Source organism: Propithecus coquereli, unplaced genomic scaffold (genome assembly GCF_000956105.1).
Source record: "Propithecus coquereli isolate 6110/MARCELLA unplaced genomic scaffold, Pcoq_1.0 Scaffold10, whole genome shotgun sequence".
Classification (NCBI taxonomy): domain Eukaryota; kingdom Metazoa; phylum Chordata; class Mammalia; order Primates; family Indriidae; genus Propithecus; species Propithecus coquereli.
Genome location: NW_012133858.1, coordinates 1,335,497 through 1,356,448, shown reverse-complemented (window position 1 = coordinate 1,356,448; position 20,952 = coordinate 1,335,497). Strand labels below are relative to the sequence as shown.

At 42.5% G+C, this 20,952-nt stretch overlaps 1 protein-coding gene across 2 annotated transcripts; it reads left to right on the top strand.

Annotated features, from left to right (window-relative positions):
- Window positions 1–1,136: 1,136 nt before the first annotated feature.
- On the top strand, window positions 1,137–18,395 carry POPDC2 (popeye domain containing 2). Of its 2 annotated transcripts, none has more exons than XM_012642204.1 (4): window positions 1,137–1,756; window positions 7,166–7,274; window positions 12,509–12,917; window positions 17,883–18,395. In XM_012642204.1, the coding sequence occupies exons 1-4, from the start codon at window positions 1,287–1,289 to the stop codon at window positions 17,966–17,968; spliced, it is 1,074 nt and encodes a 357-aa protein (XP_012497658.1). In that variant the 5' UTR covers window positions 1,137–1,286; the 3' UTR covers window positions 17,969–18,395. The 2 variants fall into 2 exon arrangements, with proteins under 2 accessions (XP_012497658.1, XP_012497665.1); XM_012642211.1 differs by lacking the exon at window positions 17,883–18,395 and adding an exon at window positions 17,010–17,080 and having other exon boundaries at window positions 1,221–1,756.
- Window positions 18,396–20,952: the final 2,557 nt, after the last annotated feature.

Genomic DNA, 20,952 nt, shown 5'->3' with positions numbered 1-20,952 from the left:
AAAAATATTCAATTCTCAACAAGCTGTGGAAAACGCCTTTGTGAACGCCTGGAGAGTGAACGCCATTCACTCTCCAGGCTTCCTCACTGTTGGCATAAACAAGCTACTGTTAGGATGGCAAAACTGTGTTGATAGTTTAGGTGCATACTTTGATTAATTGTACTGTTTCTTGTTTGAGATATAATAAACTACACTTTTGATTCAAAATCTGACATTTCATATTTAATGACCTAATATAAGTATGTAAAATTCCTAATCCAGGTCTGGCACTTCATGGGTGTTTAACAGGTAGTAATTATAATTTGGAAATATTGGGGTGTGTGGGGTAATGATCTGGGCAACGTATTGCCATTTATTAACTATTACTAGATCCAGATATATTCGGGGGAAAGTCAGCTTAGAACTCAAAAAGCTGCTCTACATAGCTACTTCTGTTAAATGGATGTAAAATAAATGCCTAATGATATTTACAGTGTGACTTAATAAAGGCTTTCAAGGGGTTTTCCAGTTTTCACCATTAGGATTTTTCCTGCTAATAGTCCCATATTTGCTACTTTGACATGTCCTCCTATCTCGGGAGCCTACAGGGAGCTCTGGACAGTGTCCTGCCTGAGGTATTGAGGGAAATTCTATGCTCACTTTTCCTTTGTCCCTCCTTGCCTGTCTCCCTTGCTCTGATGTCTTATCTTGTCCCCTGGTAGGTATGTTAAGTGCTCTGCCAGCCGGCCTGTTTGCCTGGCCTGTTTTTTCTCACTGCCAGTACCTCTTAGATTCCAATTCCAAACATGGTATCCGTCTGGGGTCACCCTTTCTTCCGGTGCCAAGAGGGAACACATTCCAAATGGAACACAAGTGTGCCTCCCATGCTGGGCTCTCCTCAGTCTGCTTGGGAACAACAGAGAGCAGGATGTGGCCGCTTCATCTCACACTGCTCAAGTTTTCAGTCCCATAATCTTACCTTTCCCTTGGGACAATACAGATTTTTCTGCTAAGAATCAAATTTGAAGACTGTCCTAAGAAACCTGGAGCTAAGGAAGCTTGCCAGAGCTCTGCAGGGAGAGCCCGAGCCTTGCTGAAGGAAGAGAGAGAGAAAGAGAAAAGTTTTTAAATTCTTCATGAATTGTACTATGTTCTGCCATTCATTCCCAAAGCCACCAGAAGCATTCCTCCCAGGAAAAGTGGAGCTGGAGGTGAGAAGACACCTGGAAGGACGGATTCATTCCTTCTCTGAGTTTCTTATGCGGGGACAGTATTAGAGCCCAGCAAGGCTTTGAGACATCCCAAAGATGAGCGCCAACAGCATTAGGGGGCCAGTGTGCATTAGCTGGAAGCAGGATATGGAAGGGGCTATGTACCACCTAGCCAACTGCATCTTGCTCCTGGGCTTCATGGGGGGCAGTGGGGTATATGGATGCTTCTTCCTTTTTGGCTTCTTGGGCACAGGCTACCTGTGCTGTGTGCTGTGGGGCTGGTTCAATGCCTGTGGCCTGGACATTGTCCTTTGGAGCTTCCTGCTGGCAGTGGCCTGCCTGCTCCAGCTGGCACACCTGGTATACCGGCTGCGCGAGGACACTTTCCCTGAGGAGTTCAGCCTCCTCTACAAGACGCTGTACCTGCCTCTGCAGGTGCCCCTGCAGACGTACAAGGAGATTGTTAACTGCTGCGAGGAGCAGGTCTTCACTCTGGCCACCGAGCAGACCTACGCTGTGGAGGGGGAGACGCCCATCAACCGCCTGTCCCTGCTGCTGTCTGGCCGGTAAGCTACTCTGTTCGTTCCCAGAATTTCTTTCCCCAACCCACACTTCTCATTTCCTGGTGTGTCCTGTTCCAGTGTATGTCCCTCTCCATTGAGGGAAGGATGTGGCAAGTCAAACAAAATAGAGTTTCTAACAGTGGGTTTGCTTCCTCTGTCTTGTTATTTTCTAAGGGGAAACCAGATAATGAGGCGGCATCTTGGTTGGCAGGAATGATTGTGTGTGCACTTGCTGCGAGGAGATATGGGGTGTTTCTTGCACTCTGGCCTTAAATGACCCCCTGTCTACATACACACACACACACACACACACCAGTGTGTTATGTCTAAGCTAAAGCAGCATCTCCATGAGCTCTGGAAAACTGAACATTTCAATGAGGTTAATTTGTTCCATAGGCATTTGCTAAGCACCAGCTCTTTCAGGGAACAATGCCTGAAACAGAGGAGGTTTCCCATAACCCCTGTTCCCTGCCAGGACATCAAGGAATCAGCCCCACTTGTGTTTGGGATACCTGTATACAGCCAGGTTGGGAGAGGGACCAACACTTGTTCACTTTTTCATTCCTGGTTGTTGAGATTCTTGCAGACCAAGAAGTTAAGTACAGTACTATCAATCTGAGGGCTCAATCATGAGAAAAGAGTAGTGATGCTCACACGTGTCTCATGGAGAATTTGGTGGAGACACCACCTCTTTGCAAGAAGACTGACAATCAGACATTGACAAAAATGGTCTTAGTCAGTATCAGTGTATGCCCAGCTGACCTGGATGTGAATGTTGACCGTTGATATCTTAGGAGAAAACATCGTGGGGCTCTGTACTGTACATTTGGTAGGCAGTTGTGGATTCTTTGAAATATTGCCCAAGTGGCACTTGTGCAACCCACGCCCAATCACCCCCGACCCCAACCGGCTTTCTTGAGAACAGGAGAATGTGGTAGAAAAGGTAAAATGGTAATCAGAGGGCTCTGATTCCAAGAAAAACAGACCAAAACAAGATTGCCAACCGGACAGAAAAAAAAGTTTAACAATAATAATGGTACTACAACTACTGCTAATATGAATAATACGCATTTTGTATTAATTTTTAGAATCCAAAATGTTGTGTCTACATGTTTGATTTTTAGACTCAGAAGTCCTGGGTTGAGTGAGCTATGAGGAGAGACATTTTGTGGGGAGACATTTCATTTCATTTATGAGTGAACTGAAAGTGTAAACAAATGCAATTATTTGTAAACAAACGTACGTGTAAATACAGATATGTTATGACTATTGCCAAAATGTTTGCCGCATACAGGTCCATGCTTAAAATAAAGACAATTTGGGGAACTTGCTCATTCATGAGATCCAAGATGTTATTTGCCTCTTGTAGCTCTGATATTGAAAGGAGGGAACTGAGACCAGCAGAGGTGCCCCTTCTGCTGTATGGTGCTCATCCCCTGGAAGCATATTATAATTATTGTACAGTTTAGGTATCTAATACGTGATAGATTTTCCATGAACTTATATAAGACTGCTACCCTGTGAAGGGCAGAGGGGGGCTTACCCTCAGTGTAGCTTTTCCTAGTATACTTAGCATCAAAAGCCTGAGTCAAAAATTAGATAATTTTGATTTTTTTTCATGCTTTTCAAGGTCTGGAGTAAGAGTTTTGTTCTTGTTTTGTTATCTTTCAAAGTCATCCTGTCTCAGCTTTGCTAAGTTGGACACAGGGGAAGAAGAGCCTTCTAGTCTATGAATGGGCTCAGTTTTAAAGGAGAATCACTGTACCGTGGGCTGGTTACAGTGAGGTAACCAAACACCTCAAAGTAGCAGACAAGAACTCCATGCCAGGAAGTGGGGGCCTCCTGTGCTGACCTTCCTGTCTCTCATGCAGACCATTATCTGGAGACTTTTGTTCAAAGCTCAGAAGACTTTTTTGTTTTATTTTAATAAGGGCAATCAGTCCCTTTGAAGACTCAAAGAGGCAAAGTGATTTCCTCAAAGTCTGTTACCTTGTTAAGCTGTGCTTACTTTTGGACAGTTTCTCTCATGTAAAATTCAAAACACAAACTGCCCTATGTACAGCTTCCTGAACAGGTAACTAACTGTCTAAGCTATTCATATAGGAGGAAATTACCCATGATCCAGGAGATTAAGAAGGAAGAAGAGACAAATGATAAAGGACACAGTATACTAATTTAAATGGCTTCAGTGAGCTGGGCAGGCTCATTAGATGTTAACTCTCAAAGATGTTATCACTCCTTGGTGGCTTGCCTGCGTAGCCAGATTCCTTGCCTGAGGAGATGATGGGAGGATCTGATGTATATTCCAGCACCTTCATTCTCTCCTCTTGTCTTCCTCTCTTAGAGAAGCTTTTCATTGAGGTTTTGATCCCCTTTTTTGGTGACACAAGTGTTTACTCATTGGTTCATTCATTCCTTTGTTCCTTCCTTCCTTTCTTCCTCCTTTCCTTCCTTCCATCTTCTTTCCCCCTTCCACAAATATTTATTAAGAGTGCTAGGGACTAGGGATCCAGTGCTAAATATGAAAAATATTATCTAGTACTCGTGGAGTTTGCAGTCTGTCAAGAAAGTCAATAATTAATGTTTGACGTAGTGGTTAATAATAAATATAGTATTTCCGTGGAGAAGTGCAAAGTGCAATGAGAGCATGTAACTGGTGGATCTAACTTTTCTGGGGAGGTCAGACAAGACTTCCTGAAGGAAGGAATGGTTAAGCTGAGACCCCAGGAGAAGAGGTCCAGCTAGAGCTAGAATATGTAAAGACCCTGATGTAGGAGAAATGGCATTTCATTTTCTCATGTATCCTTTCGTTACTCATGGAAGTTCTGCCAGGCAGTCCATATATATCACCTGGTCTTGTAGGAGCAAGTGTGTTTCTGCCATCAGAAGCTACGGGCCAACTCCATCTTTAGCTTGGTTTGAAACCTGCATCTCCTTCTGTCTTCTAGCTTTAGGTTATCAGATAATAGTCAATAGCTTATTAATTGGTGATGGTCTTTGGTAATTTGTATACAAATATGTGTGCATTTATGAAGAGCAAGACTCAGGAGTGCTAATATCCCATGGTCCAGAACTTAATCACATGGCCATACCTAGCAGCAAAGGAAATAGGGAAACGTAGACTTTAGCTGTGCAGCCATGTGTCCAGTTAAAACTCTAGTACCATGGAGGAAGAGAAAAAAACAGATATTGGCAAACACACTGCCACACTGGATTTCCCAGATCTTTGTCCATTCCCATCCATATCTGCTTCTTGATATCCTTTTCATCCTTCAAAACTCAGCTTAAATGTCATCTCTGAGAAGTCTGCCACTGAAAGAGAAACAATTTCTCCCCCTCCTCTATGCTTTTGTTCTATAACAGCACTTACCACGTTGACTTGAAGCCAGTTATTTACATGCCTGTGATTTCCAGTAAATTGTGAAATTCTCAAAGGCAAGCACCAGCTTGTACCCATCTCTGCATTCCCAGACCTCCAGGAACACAGAAGGTGGTCCATGAATACTTGTTTAGCCAATAAAGTCCAAAAGTAAGGGAAGCATAGCTCTCTCCAAATGGACAAGTTGTACCTTAGAGATGTTTTTTATCTTCCCCCTTTTCCTGATAGAGGCACCCCTTTGCCTGATAGAACTCACTTTAGAAGAGAGGTGGAAGATGAAACTGAATTTTCTGGGGAAAAGATAAAGCCCATACTAGATTCTACCCTTTTCCCAGATACAGCATCATGTCTGAAATACACTCACTGCCCCCAGGCATAATCAGTGACATGCCGTCAATTCTAACAAGTTCTCACAGAATGCAATCCCCCTACCCTGCAGGGGCAAAGCATCAGGCTATGTGCCAGCGACAAGGATGTAAAGACAGTGAGCAGTATTTGGGGCATTTCTAGCCCTGAGCTGTGGTCATGGGCAAGTCAAGAGCAGTTGTTTAACCTGTTGGTAGTGTGGAATAAGAATATTCATAAAATTAAAACAAATAGATGAATTAGGTTTTCCGGCTGCAACCACAGAAACCCACTCTAGCTAGCTGAAGGAGAAAAAGGCGTCTTTATTTTAAAAGATACAAGGATTTCTCACTAAACTCAGGGAAAGCCATGCACTTGAGCCTCAGGTAGGACTAGAAACAAGAACATATTCTAGTAGGGCATTTTATGATTTCAAATTTCTTTTCTCTGTGGCCCTTTGGGGTATACACTTTTTCAAAGTCTGAGTTATGTGATTAAAAAAAACAAGGTTTTAGTTCCTTAACAGGAGAGTGTGTTAGTTTTGCCAATGCCTGATAGTTGTCTCTATGCAAGACATGAGTCACCCTCACTCAATTCCAGTTCCAAATTCCCAGGGAAGGAATTTGATTGGATGAGCTTGGGTTAGGTTTTCACCCCAGGACCATCAACTAGACAGGGTGCATGGGATCTCATTGTCTAAAGACAGAAGCTGTTATTGTCACCTTATGGTTTGAGAAGGTAGGGAAGGGACAATGCTGATAGGGTGGCAACATGGTATTGTGGTGAGGACATAGAATCTCAGTTCTGCCACTTAACCGCTATGTCACCTTAAGCTCACTGATCAACCTTTCTGAGCTTCAGTTTCCTTAGCTGTAAGATACAGACAAAAATAATCCACCTTGCAGTATTGTGAGGATTAGATAAAAGAACACTTGTAAAGTGTCTCTAGCACAGAGTCTGGCATGCATTAGACTTGCCACTTTCTTCAAAGTCTGAAAAGTGGTTACAATGTAAGCACACGAGGTAGAAAGCATGGCTGTTCTGCAGCCTACTGGGAAGGAGGAAAGGAGAAGTTGCCCCAGGCTGAACCTCCAGAGCAGCGCTGTCCAGGAGAACTTTCTGTTATGACGGAAACGTTCTATGCCTATGTTGTACAATATGGTAGCCACAGGCCACGTGTGGCTATTAAGCACATAAAATGTGATTAGTGTAATTGAGGAACTGAATTTTTAATTTTAATTAATGTAAATGTAAATTTAAATAGCCACTTGTGGCTAGTGTATAGCAGAGCTCTGGAGCAGTGGTTTGCATCCTGGCTACACATTAGAATCACTGGGGAGATTTTAAAACTAATAATATCCACATCCCACCTACAGAGACTCTTGTTTAGTTGCTCTGGGATAAGGTGTTTCTTTAAAGCTCCCCTTGGGGCTTCTACTCAGCAGCCTGGAATTGAGAACCACTGGTAAGGAGAAGGAGGAAAATGAGGGATCGGGAAGTCTCGATGGGTTCCCTTTCTAAACTGTTTCCAAGCAGTAATCAGGGTACTCTTGCTTTGGGTTTACCGTGCTTTAGGCAAGGTATTTCTGCTGGAAGATTGATGTTAATCAGCAACGCGTAACTGCAGCAAAGAGGAGTTGGGCAGCCATTTTCCTTTTCCCACATGGTCTCTTCTCTCCCTTTGCCAGGGTTCGTGTGAGCCAGGACGGGCAGTTTCTGCACTACATCTTTCCATACCAGTTCATGGACTCTCCCGAATGGGAATCGCTGCAGCCCTCTGAGGAGGGGGTGTTCCAGGTAATAGGGAGCCCCATGGCAGCACTGCCTCACCCCGCCCCACTGCAAGCCAGCAACGTCCGTACCTCCGTCTTTCCCCTCTCATGTCTGTCCTTTGCACCACTGCCAATATGATGCTAGAGGAAGGAGCAGTCTTCCCCTGTGGAAAGGGTGCCTGGGCCCTGGCGCAGGCGGGTGGGATAAGGAGGTGCTGACCCCGATGGGTGGGCTGTGTCTAAAACCCTTCCAGAAGAGCCTAGTGACCACCAGATAAAAACCCACACTCCTTAGTGGGTAACTTCAGCCCTTCGGTGATCTCCAGTCCTCGTCTCTCCCTCCGTCATCTTTTTGCCCATACTAGCCGTGCTGAACCACTTGTACTTCCCTAAACACACCACACTGTTTTGCAACTCCATGCCTTGGTGCCTTCTATCCCTTCTATCTGAAATGCATTTCCCTTCTAGATGAGACCATGGCACCTCATTTCCTCTGTGAAGCCTGCCCAGCTCAACCTCACCAACTTCCACCCCACTGCTTAGTGCCCCTGCCTGTGTGCCTGTTCTATTCCTTTTGCTTATGCTGACTGGTGCATGTACTGCTCTCTGTTCTAACGATCTGTTTTCCTTTCTGTCTTCTGCACAGTGAATCTTTGAAGTAAAAATCTGTGCTTTTCCCTCTCTCTATCACTAGGCTCCAAAGGATAGTACCTGGAACACAGTAGGTGTTCAGTAAAGATTTGCTGAACCGGCTTGCCATTGAGCAGGTGGTGTCTCAGAGGACTTTTTAGTGCATTCACATACACACTCCAAGGGGGGAGCCTGGCAGCTTGGTCCCTACTCTCTTTCCTGCCAATGCTTCAGGCTTCGATTACTTTCTTTGTAGTTCTCATTTATTGAATGGCTAGCATGTGGCAGGCGCTACGTGTTATATTGCCTCATTGATTCTCACAACAACTCTATGGGTTGGATATTATTATTACTCCATTTAACAGACGAAGAAACTAAGGTCCCAAAGCATCAAGTAATTTGCCCAAGGTCTTCAGTTAGAAAGTGGCAAAACCAAGTTGCCTGGATCTAGTATTTCTATTCTTTATTAAAATGGGAGGGCCACCAGAAGAGTGGAGTTTACACACACACCCACACCCACACCCCCACACACACATACTCTTTCTCTCTCTCACTCACTCTCCTCACTCTCACCCACCCTTATAGGGACTCCCGTGTCCAGAGAGTTTGCTTGAACTGGGATCTACATGTCTCCTACTACTTCTGTCAGGGAGTCCCTCAAGCCAACATATGAGCCAGCCCCGGAACAGGCACATGCCAGGCAGTGCCACCTGGCTGGGCCTCCTTCCGCCCCCACCCTGACACTTGGCTCTGTGATGATGGAGCCTGGGAAGAAGTCCTGATCCCACTGCCAGGGTCACCAGCTGCAGACCCCCTTAGGTCATGTTCCTAACCCCCACCCCCATGCGCACTCTCTACCTGGCTCAGAAATCTCCTTCAGGAGCTCCCTCAGGGCCATGAGGACCTCCAGGAGGGCTGAGTCAGGTCCTGAGCCAGCTGGGCCAGGGCTCTATTTCTGACACTGACACGGAGGAACAGGTGGTGGGTAAGCCGGGTGTCCTCCCCCAAGTTATGCTCGAAGGGAAGGGCTGTAACCCCAGATGGCCTCTCAGCCTGGAATGCAGGTTTGGTCATATTGCTCTCGTTTATATTTTTAGTGTGCACCTCCTTTGCATGTTTGCTATTGGCTGTGTAAAGTCCCATTTCCTCTTTGCAAATGTCGAGTGTTATCCCGCGTTATAGTTCATCCTGTCCTTGCCTTTTGCGATTACATAGTCTTTGTTGATTGAGAGAGCAATCCACAGTGCCTGCCTAAATCATAATTCACATTGTGTTTAACACAAATCAATCAAATTCCATCACACCTCTCAACAATTCAATTAAATCAGAATTTATTGACTGCTCAGCATTGTGACACTCATTAATTACCAAGAATACAGCACAGGAGAGATCACACATTAGAGATCATCATTATTTCTCTAATTTGCATCCTGGCTTACTGGATCTAAATCCTACTTACATATGTTATTTCATTTAATCTATTCAACCAACCTCTGAAGTGAGTATTAAAGATAAAGCTAAATACTTGATAAAACTTTATAAAAGACGTGTGTGTGTGTGTGTGTGTGTGTGTGTGTGTGTGTGTGTGTGTGAACCAATCAAGAAGCAAATTTCCAGAATACCTTTGGGGAAGGATTTTATACAGGACATGAGAAATTGACATTAGGTTATTTTGCAGTATACAAGATTGGTGGTCTTCACTTGACTCATTCATTCATTTCAGTAGTATTTATTGAGCACTTATTATACACCAGGCACTATTAAAGGTGCTTGGAATATATTAGTGAACAGGGAAGATAAAGGTCCCTGCCCTCATGCAATTTACATTCTAGTACGGTAGACAAAAAATGAACCATAGGCATAATGAATAAGTAAAGTGTGCAATATGTTAGAGAATAATAACTGCTAGTTAAAAAAAACAACAACATAGAGTAGCATAAGGAGATATGGTTGCAATTTTTAATAGGGTGGTCATGGAAGTCCTTGTTGAGTAGATGGCATTTGAGCAAAAACCTGAGAGAAGTGACAGTGTAAACTCTGTGAATATCTGGGGGAGAGCAGATCAGACAGAGGAAAGGGCTAGTGCAAAGGCCCTGAGGTGGGGCTAGCGTATTTGAGGTACAGAAAGGACAGCGGGCCTGGAACAGAGAGAGGAAGGGGAGAGAATAGCAGAAGAGGAATTTGGAGAGGTGGCAGCGAGCCAGGTCATATAGGCCAGAGCATATATTATCTAGATAGAGCCAAAAAGATTTCCTGATGGGTTGGATGTAGTATGTGAGAGAAAGAGAGGATCAAGGAAGATTCTAAGGCTTTTGACTTAAGCAACTGGAAGGATGAAGTTGCTATCAACTGAGATAAAGAGGGCTGCAGACAGAGCTGGTCTGGGGAGAATAGGAAGCTCCGTTTGGGATATGTTAGGTCTGCGTCATCTGTGGACATTTAAATGGAGATGCTGCATAGGCAGTTGGATATTTGAGTCTGGAATTCAGGAATGAGGTCTGGGCTTGAGACATAAATTTGAGAGTTGGTCACATACAGATGATATTGAAAGCCATTGGATTGGATAAGATCACCAAGTGAGTGAGTGTGGACAGAGAAGGGGTTCAAGAATGGAACGCTGGGACACTGTAGTATTAAGAAATTGGAGAGAAAAAGAGAAAGCAGCAAAGGAGCCTGAAAGGAACAATCAGGAGATTGCACCGGGAGTGCATGGCATCCTGGGAACCAAGTGGAGAAGGTATATTGAAGGGGAGGGGGCAATGGACAGGGTAGCGTGCCGTGAACACTGGCCCAAGACCAACAACTTAGAGGTCACTGGTGGCCTTAACAGGAGCAGCATTTATGGACTACTAAAGACAAAGCCTTATTGGTTTAGAAGAGTGAAAAGAGAGGAATTGGAGGCAGTAAGTATAGACGATTTTTTTCACGGAGTTTTGCTAAAAAGGGGAGCAAATTAATAGAGTGGTGGCTAGCCAGGGAAGTGAGGTGAAGAAGAATTTTTGTTTTTTAAATTTTGTTTTATTTGAAGAGGGAAGAAGTAACAGCATGTTCATAAGAATGCTCACCATCTTTGTGTTTGGCTTTAAGGACATTGTTTATATCCAGATTAGCTCCTGCTCGACACGCCAGCTTCATGTTTGGTACTCTGATTTCTTGTTTGGAATTGTTAATGAGTACATCTAAGGTACAGGCTATGGCAGATTGTGACAACGATTATACTTGATGTACTGTAAGTAAGGACAGATCGCATTACTTTCAGAATTCTTTCTCCTGAGGCAATATGCTCAGATTAAGTAATTTATCTGATGTCACACAGCTGGTAAAGAGGGAAAACTGAAACTTGCAACTTGAAATTGAAACTTGAAACTTGAAACTTTTGGCCTTGATAATGTAATTTAGGATCCCGGTTGCAATGCTAACAATTAGTGGGGAAAAGCTGAGAGGAGGAAATGAAAGAAGTGGAGGAGGGGTACAGCAGAGAGGAAGGAAGAGGAGAGGAGGGTACTGGGAGATCTGGTAGGCAATGCAGGAATTAAAAGGAGTATATATAATCTCTAACGAAGAATGCTTGGAAAGTCAACCCTACCTTTAATCTAATAATCAATATAAAGTACTTAACACAATATCTGGCACATCGTCACCTCTCGATAAGTGTCAGCTGCTATCATCATCATCATCATCACCATCACTATCATCATTTCCACTGTCTCCATCCACAAATGCTCATCATGAGCCTTGCCAGCCCAAAATATTATGGTCAATCAGATTATAAAAAACTGTGTGATTCTATACTCTTTTCCTGTACTATCCTAAGCATGTTTCCATTTCAACCCTAGCTTTACCGTTCATCCCTATTTTAACAAGGCACTCACTGCATGCAGCACACATTATTGTTTATTTCCCCAGCAAGTATAATTTAGCTTTGCATTACAAGCACGTAGTGAGTCCTCAGAAATTCCTAGATCAATAAATAAATGGAGAATGAGGTGCCCTTTGACTTTCTGCTCTTAAGAATTTGTCTCCCTCTGTTCCCTTTTTCCGACTTTAGTCATCAGATCCTTTTGGTTACTCGTAGTGGCCCAGTAAAAAGCAACCACGGACCTGTGCTCTGTCCACATGATGCAGCTTAGCATACCTCATCAGAAGCTTTTTCTCTAACTAAACTTCTTTCCAGCTCTTTTTGTGTCCCTACCCAAATACATTATCCTTCTTCATTCTTACAAGGAATAGTCATCAGCATTTCAACCTCTCTTCAGAGCACTAGAAGACCCCTTCTTTCTCTGTCTCAAAATCACAAGTCTCAGAACCTTTTGCAGCCATTAGTGATATCAGACTTAAGAGCCATAGAATTAGAGCTGAGGAAACTAGGTGTGGAAACTGAGGCTCCAGGAGGCGACAGCTGAGTGAGTGAATGGCTGATCCCAGGGCTCCTGACACAGGACATTCCCCCAGATCAGTGCACACAAGTAAAAGTCATTCACCCGACATGGCAAGGCCATGGGGCGTTTAGTCCCACGCAGCTTCTTCTATAAAAGTACAGACATTTGCCTGTGATTGTTTGCTTCTCTGTGCTCAGCATGGACAGATTTTCTAATTTAAACCTTCCTTCTCTGCTTCTCACCCCCTCAGGTTACTCTGACTGCTGAGACCTCATGTAGCTACATTTCCTGGCCCCGAAAAAGTCTCCATCTTCTTCTGACCAAAGAGCGATACATCTCCTGCCTCTTCTCAGCTCTGCTGGGCTATGACATCTCAGAGAAGCTCTACACTCTCAACGAGAAGCTCTTTGCTAAGTTTGGGCTGCGCTTTGACATCCGCCTCCCCAGCCTCTACCACATCCTGGGTCCCACTGCCCCAGATGCAGTGACAGAGTCTGAGAAGGATGATGAGGAAGTCCATGAGCCGGCCGTGTCCCCGCCTCAGGCCATGGCCACATCTGTCCAGCAACCCTCCCTCCCCTCTCCCCCTCCAGCTGCCACCAGCCCATGTGCACCTCCTTCCCGAGCCAGGATGTCCAGGCCTGACAGCGGCATCCTGGGTGAGGACTCCACCAGTCTGGTGCTGGAGGATTTTGAGGAGGTGTCGGGATCAGAGTCGTTTATGGATTATAGGAGTGATGGGGAGTACATGAGGTGAGGGGAGAACTAACATGGGCACAGTCACCAGCCCAGGATTCTATGTAAGTACTCAGAAGGAAGCTGCCACGCATTCCTGCCAATAGCCAGCCTTACCCCAGCTTGTCAGGGCAAACAACTGTTTTATGGAGCATTACCTCTCAGAGGACTCCTAGAAAGTGGCATTAACCCAACCTTGCAGATAGCCGCTCACTCCAGGTGCATGCAAGGCATGAATAATTTTTAAAACTCATTGATTATTAACTGTAATTGCATTTTGGAAAGTGGACTGATTGACATTTTGAGCAGGCAGGTAGGTTGCTGCTAAATGTTTTTGCAAGTTTGTGCTAATAGCTAAGGCCACAGCTGGAGCTAAAGGGGATTTTATTTGTGGCCTGCATTCTAAAGGAAAAAGAATGCTGGCAAGGTTCTATTTCCCATTGATTGTCTTCTCAGCATAGGGTCAGTTCTGGAAAGCAGTTGTTATTTAGGCTGAACTGGACAGGTAGCTCTGCTGAAATGACATTTTTTAGAGAGGCTTGTGATTACAGGCTAATAGCTCTGGGAGGAAAACGTCCCCATCTTGCTTTCCTTTTGCCAGGTGGAGAATGTGTTTGTTGATCACTTAGGCAGAGGACTGGAAACTGCTCTGATGAAATGTCACTGTGATCAGATATGTACAGGCAGCCTGGCTTTCCCCAGCAGTCCACGCCTGTGGGAGGCAGGATGGGTATGAATCTGGGAGGGCCTCACAGTGCGTGCAGGATTTCCCTTACTGGAGAGTGGACAAAAAACGCTGTACTCAGCAGTGCTGGGAAATTGCTTTCATGTTCCCCTGGCTGTTGTCACAATGCTGTGACATTTTCCTCTGGAACTCCACCCAAGCATGATGGAGGCCTGGCGTTCCCTGGGGAAAATCCCATTGTTCCCAATTTGGAAGGCATTTCCAGGTGAAGGGTCCCTAAGAGACCCACCATTCTTTGGGAAGCACCAAAAAATTTCCTGAGAAACTAGCCCCATGAGAAAGGCCTCCAGGGTACACGAAATGAATGCGTGAATGTTTGTATATTTTGAAAAACAACTGACATAAACGAGGAAAGAGGCAAGAGAGGTGAATGATGAGATTTTATAGATAGGAATTTATAATCTGTGGTACTAGTGCCCTTGGGCCCGTAGTTGAGTCGGTTCTATCTAACACGCAGGATCCCTCTGTTGACTTCCTCCGTGTGCACTGGCCACCGTCATCACCCTTTCCCATCGTGCTGCCATTCACTTCCTGCGCATTGACGCCCGTGTAGGCATACAGTTACAGCCTGTGGGTCCCTGTCTTTGTCCAGCATGCCCACCCACGGTACACTCCTTCTCAACTCACAGCGGATCTCTGTTTTCTCGTGTTGTTCTTTCTGATTTTATTCTCTTTTCTTGGTTCTAGTTTTCTCTTCTTTCTTCTCTCTTTCTAACTTCTGCTCCATCCTTGGTTGCCTCAGTTTGCTGCTCTTGAGTGTCCCTTTTCTTCTTCTTCTCAGTTCATTTCTCCTTCTCCATTTGTCCTTTGTGCTGTCTCCCATTTTATTGTTCATATATTATCTCTCCTATTACCTTCTCTTCCCCACCCCCCACTCTCCTGCCTTGCTTTATTGCTTTATCCTAAACCACCCTGTACCCCCATCTTATTAGTTTTTAATCCTAACTCTTCCGAGGTCAGTCCCTTTCTCATTCAATTGAAGGTGTGAAAACTTTAGGAATGTTTTCCAAATGTTGGGAGGCAGGCAGCATGGTAAATAAGAAGGAGACCAGGACTGGTAGCCCAAAGTCCTGGCTTCCATGTCTGGCTCTATTACTAATCAAATATGTAACTTTTTGCAAACGATACAACCTCACTGAACCTTGCTTTCTTTGTTTGAGTTTGTTGAACCAGCTGTCCCCAAAAGCCCTCTTGGATTGATGTGAGAAGACAAAGGATGAGTTTTTCAGAGGAGAAAAAGAGAAGCAGTTAGTTAGCAGTATAATGGACACAAGTCCTGGGATATCTGAGTGCCTTTCAGCAAGAACTTTCTGCTATATTTCACTATGATTTCTCTGGTGACTTGGGACTGTCCTCCCTCATGGTGGTGGGTCCTCCTTGACTAGAAGCTCCCCTCCATTTGTACCTGTGAATAATCTATCACCTACCACGTGATTACAGTGCAGACATTTTAAGTGAAAGGAGCTCACAACTCAGTCTCCAAGTCCTCAACCCTTAATACTATCATATAAAATGCCTCTTTCCAAATTCAGCCTTTTCTGAAACTCAAGATGAGATAACTGCTAATGTAACTCACTTTCTAAAATATTGGCATTTGTAATATAAAGAGAGCAGGTTTTCGATGTTTGTTAAAGTAATAGAAAGAAAGAAAAAATATGTTTACTTTTCAAACCATAGAATTTTCAGAACAACTTGAAAACATGATCAAATTGGCTAAATTTCAGATGGTTTTCAATTTAGTCTGTGATAATGGAATAATTTAACCTGAGATCTTTTTCTGGAATTGCGTTTTTAGATGTTTGGTCTGACTTATTTACCATCAGACTCCTTATAAGGTTATTACTGTAATGAATAAGCATATTCCCTTGTGATTGGTAGCAATTTACTATCATTCCTTCATGAAGTACGACACAATTCACCATCTATTTCCTGGCTCTTTAGTTACTGAAATTTTAAGCTCATTGCTATTTGTCCCGGCACGGCACTTACACAAGAGGCGTGAAGTTGGCTGAATTCTGCATCGTTAGGAATGACGCAGCTTCCTCACATTGACACCAGTACTTGTCTCTCACACAGTCCAATTTAAGACCAGCTAAAAATAGAGCCTCCTCTGGAGCTCTTTTTGGAAGACAGTACATTTTTTAGTGTGATAGTCCCCAAAATTGAACTGAAAGTGGGTTCTGCTTCTTTTAACAGGCAAAGCAGTGCCTCGGGATCATGGATTCGTGCTGGGTCTTCCCACCAGACCCCACATTCTCCTGCCTTCACTAGAATTTTTCAGTTTAATTCTATGGGTAATCTCTATGGTGTCCCATTCTATGTCTTACTTGTAGGAGATTCTCAATGAACAATGTCTTTTAGAAATGTATCTCTGAGGTGGTCCGTTGGGTTAGATAATGAATCCATTATCACAGACTAAATTGAAAGATGTCGAAATTTGGCCAATTTTTATTTTGTTTTCACATTGTTCTGAAAATTGTGGTTTGGAAAGTAAAAACTATATATTGTTTCTTTTCTCTCTATTATTTAAATTAAAAAATGATAGATTACAATATGGAGACCACTTGTGATCAGGGAAGGATCCCAGGACTAGAACTCAGTACCAAGGGCCAGAGAACCAATTCAGCAAACATTTACTAACTATCTAGTATATATTTCAGGCACTGAGCTAGGTAATCACATGATAAATAGCTGAAAGAATTAAAGATGTTTAATCTGCAAGAAAAGGGCAAATGGTAATATCTTCAAATTTTAAAAACAATGGGAATTAGAATTTGACTTAATGTGGTGTGGTTCTTGTGGAAAGAAATTGAATTAAAGTCTGAAAGTTATAAAGAGAAGGATTTTAGCTTAGTATTAATAATGGATTACTCATGGGGTAGTGAGTTACTCGTCATTGGAACAGTTCAAGCTGGGACCTGAAGAAATCTCAGAGATTTTTAAAGGTGATTCAGGCTCTGGGAAAAGGATGCCTTAGATTATTTCTATTAAGGTACCTCCAACTCTCTGATTCTGTGGTTCTAAGATCTGGACTCTAGTCCTGCCACTTAACTACCAACAAGAGCAGATTCCTCATCTGCAGAACAGGACTGATACGTCTCTGTCTACCTTACCAGGTTGCTGTGAGGAGTAATTGAGATAAAGTATGTAAAGGCAGTTTGTAAATTATAAAGCACTAGTTAAATGTGTAACACGTTTAATGACTGTTGTGTGTACAATTGTTTAGCTGTATCTCTCTCTCCCTCCCTCTCCCCCAATTCATCCCGCACAGAGAAAGGTGATTTTCCCTATTTCCCCCAGTTTGGCTTTTCAGGGAAGGTAGCAGCTGGCAGAATCCCCTGACAACAAAAGGAATAAAAAAAGATAGAGGCCTAAAGAAAACACGTGCTAGCGCCTTAGCCCCTGAATAACTGAGGGGGGCACCCAGTCTTTTTTCCCTTATTTGTTCAGGCGGAGACAGAGTGCAGTCACTCTGTAATCAGGCTCCTTCCCTCAGAAGTGGCTGTAGCTGCTTTGGTAGCTCTAAGTGCTGGTAAATAGTGCTTTTCTCACAGACCCACTGGAAAGATTTCTGGGGCAGAAAACGTACTCTTGAAAGGGGCGTGGCCAGAGCGGGAGTCTAGGTGGTGGTGCCACCTCTGCCTGCCACGGATTTCATGTGTCAGTCAGGTAGGCTAGAGGCAGTAGTCCCCTCCCTGCCCTCTGGATCACAGCAGCCTTGGGGTACCCCCACTGTTCCCAGGGCATTCTTCTATTTCTGTTTCACAGGCCTCATTTTCCTACCCCTCTTTTTGTAAAAATAAAAGTCAAGAATCTCAAAAAACTTATCATTTTCAATATAGGGTTTTGATTTTTTTTTTAAACTCATGCAATAGGGTTAGATAAGTAGAGTTCTATAGATTGTTCATAGGAAGAAACAAAAGTTGATCCGTTGGTCTCCTCGCCTATAACATGAGAGGATTGGACTAGATAACTTCAAAGTTGACTCGCCCCAATATTCTAGAATGAAATGATCCAAAGGTACAACTGCCCTGACCATGTAAGACATTGTAGAGGAAAAGAAAACACTGAAAAGAACCCTGTGAAGTTAGGCAAGCTATCTGGAGCCATAGTGCTGAAATCCTCCCTCTTTTTCTTTCCACAGCTTCTAGAACTCCTCTCCAGAGCTACTCTCAAGTTATGTCCAGGGGACAGGCCCCTCTGGCTCCAATCCACACTCCTGAACTTTAAGGATCACTGGACTATCCCTTTCTCTCTGGCCGGCGCGGCACTCTTCCACGTTAGCAGGGCACCACTGGCAGGCACACCCCTCTTCTTAGCCACTGGAAGGCTCACAGCCAGGTGGGAGTGGACACGGAAGGTGTCAGCTCCGTAGCTACACTGAGGCCCCTGAGTGGCCTTGAGAAAGTCACTGCCACAAGTCTTCGCTCCAGAAGAAGGCATCCCAAAGTGCAAAAGTACAGATTCCATCGTTTATTAGCTGCAGAATCTTGAGCAAGTTCCATTACCTCTCTGAGCCTCATCTGTAAAGCGGGGATTATAAAACCCACCTCACAGGGTTGTTGTGAGGATCAAATGAGTTGATTTAGGTAAAGCACCTAGGACATGACGTGGCACCTAGTAAAGCACTCAATAAATCACTCAGTTCCTTTCCCTATGTTGTTTCTTTGAATTATCTGAAAGGGTCAATGGAGTCAGATATCCAAGAAATTTCCATTGGTAATTATTTTTTATTTTTCAATTGAGATTCAATTTATGGAAGTCTAAATTTAAAAACTTAATTTTCCCTTAGGCTTTTAAGTTCAACTTACAAATCTCTTATTCTATTGACAAACCTAGTATTAAACAATAGTTTTTAAAAAGATTTGTACAAACTTAATTAGGTTTCCTTAAACATTTAAAAGTGGATTTATAAATTTCATATATTTTATTTTCTTTCTTTTTTCCTAAATATTTCAACATATATTCCAGTTATTTATTGCTATGTAATACCCATGCCTAAAACAATGACATAAACTAGTCATAATTATTTTGGTCATGAATATGGGTCTTGACGGGGCTCAGGTGGTCTTACTCAGGGTTTTTCATTCTGTTGCAGTCAGCCACTGGGGCTAGAATCATCTCAGAGCTTCCTTTATTCATCTATTTAGGACCTAATCTGAGAAGGCTCAAACAGCTGAGGGCAGGAACAGCTGGAGATCTCTCTCAATAGTTTCTTCATTTTTGTTGCTGTGTGCTCTGTTGTATGAATACGTCACTATTTATCCATTCTACTATTGATGGGCATTTGGATTTGGATAGTTTCTAGCTTGGGGCAATTACAAATAGTATTGCTATGAACATTCTTATACATATCTTTTGGTATACATATGTATACATTTCTTGGGTATGTACCTAGGAGTGGAATTACTCAGACTTTGGTTTATATACATATATTGAGCTATAGTAATACTGCCAAACAGTTTTCCTAAGTGATCGTATTAATTTACATTCCTACTAGCAATGAGTAAGAGTTTCAGTTGCTTCTCATCCTCCCCAATGGTTGACATTTTTTTTCCCATTTTAGCCATTTGGGTATATGCAGCAGCATATTATTGTTATTTTAATTTTTATTTTCCTGACCCTGATAAATAATAAGGTTGAATACCTTTTTTGGGGGGGGGGCATATGGATATGTTCTATTGTGAAGTGTCTCTTCTAGATTTTTGTCCATTTCTCTATTTGTTTGTGTGCTTTTTCTTATTGACTTAAAGGAATTCTTTACATATTCAGGTTTAAAGTGCTTTATTGGTTATATATACACACATATGTATATATTCAAATATATCCTACTTTGCTTACCTTTTTTTCTCTAAATGGTGTCTTTTAATGAACATAACTTCTTAATTTCAGTGTAATAGTTTATCAGTCTTTTTCGCTATGATTAGTGCTTTCTGTGTCATATTTAAGAAATCTTTTCCTCCCTTGAAGATATTCTCCTATGTTACCTTCTTAGATATTTTATTGTTTTACATTTCACAATTAGACCTACAATCAACCTGGATTTGGTTTTTGTGTGTGGTATGAAAGGTCAAGATTCATTATTTTCCACATGGATGTCCCATTGACTGAGCACTGCCTATTGAGACGATTGTCTTATCCCCACTAGTGTTCATTGTCTCCCTTGTCATAAATCAAAATGTTCCTATATCTGTAGTTCTATTTTTGGATTTTCTTTCTGTTCTAGTGGTCTATTTTTCTATCCTTCGACGATACCACCTAGTTGTAATTATTATAGCTTTATAATAAGTTTTGCTATCTGGTACTCTTCAAACTTTGTTCTTCAAATCTTGGTTATTCTTGGCCTTTCCCTTTGTATTGCCATAAAAAGTATAGAATCAGCTTGTCAATTTTGACAAAGAAGAAAACCCTGCTGGGATTTTTATTAGAATTGCATTCACACTGTGGATCAAGTTGGTAAAGAATTGCTATCTTTGTAATATTGATTTTTCAATCCATGAACATGGTTTAGCACTTCAATTGTTTTGGTATTCTTTATTTTCTCTCAATAGTGTTTTGTAGTTTTACATGTACATGTCATGTCCTTGCAGGGTTTTTTAAGATTTATTTCTAGGCATTTGATGAATTTCATGTGATTGTAAATGCTATCATTTAATTTTTTTTACTTTCTAATTGCTTATTGCTGCTACATATAAATACAATTGATTTTTGTATCTTAAACTTCTATCAAATGATCTTGATAAATTCATTTATCATTTCTAATCATTAATCCATAGAGTCTTCAGGATTTTCCTTAGATACAGTTATGTCATCTGTAAATAATGACAGTTTCATTTCTTTATTTCTGACCTGTGCCTTCCTGCTCCACTTCCTCCTCCTCCTCCCTCTCTTCCTTCTTCTTCTTTTGGTGCCTCATGGCACTGGGTAGGACCTTCAGTATGGAATAGAAGGGGAGATAGAAGATATCCTTCTTCCATACCTGACCTGAAAGAAAATGTTTTCAATATTTTACCACTAATATGATGTGTGCTGTAGGTTTTTATAATACTCCTGTCAGATTAAAGAAATTCTCTTCTATTTCTAATTTTAATGAATGATTTTTCTATATTTATTGAAATGATTTTTCTCCTTTATTCTATTAATGTTGTGAATTACAGTAATAGAGAGTGAATGTTAAAACAACCTTGCATTCCTGGAACAAACCCAACTTATTC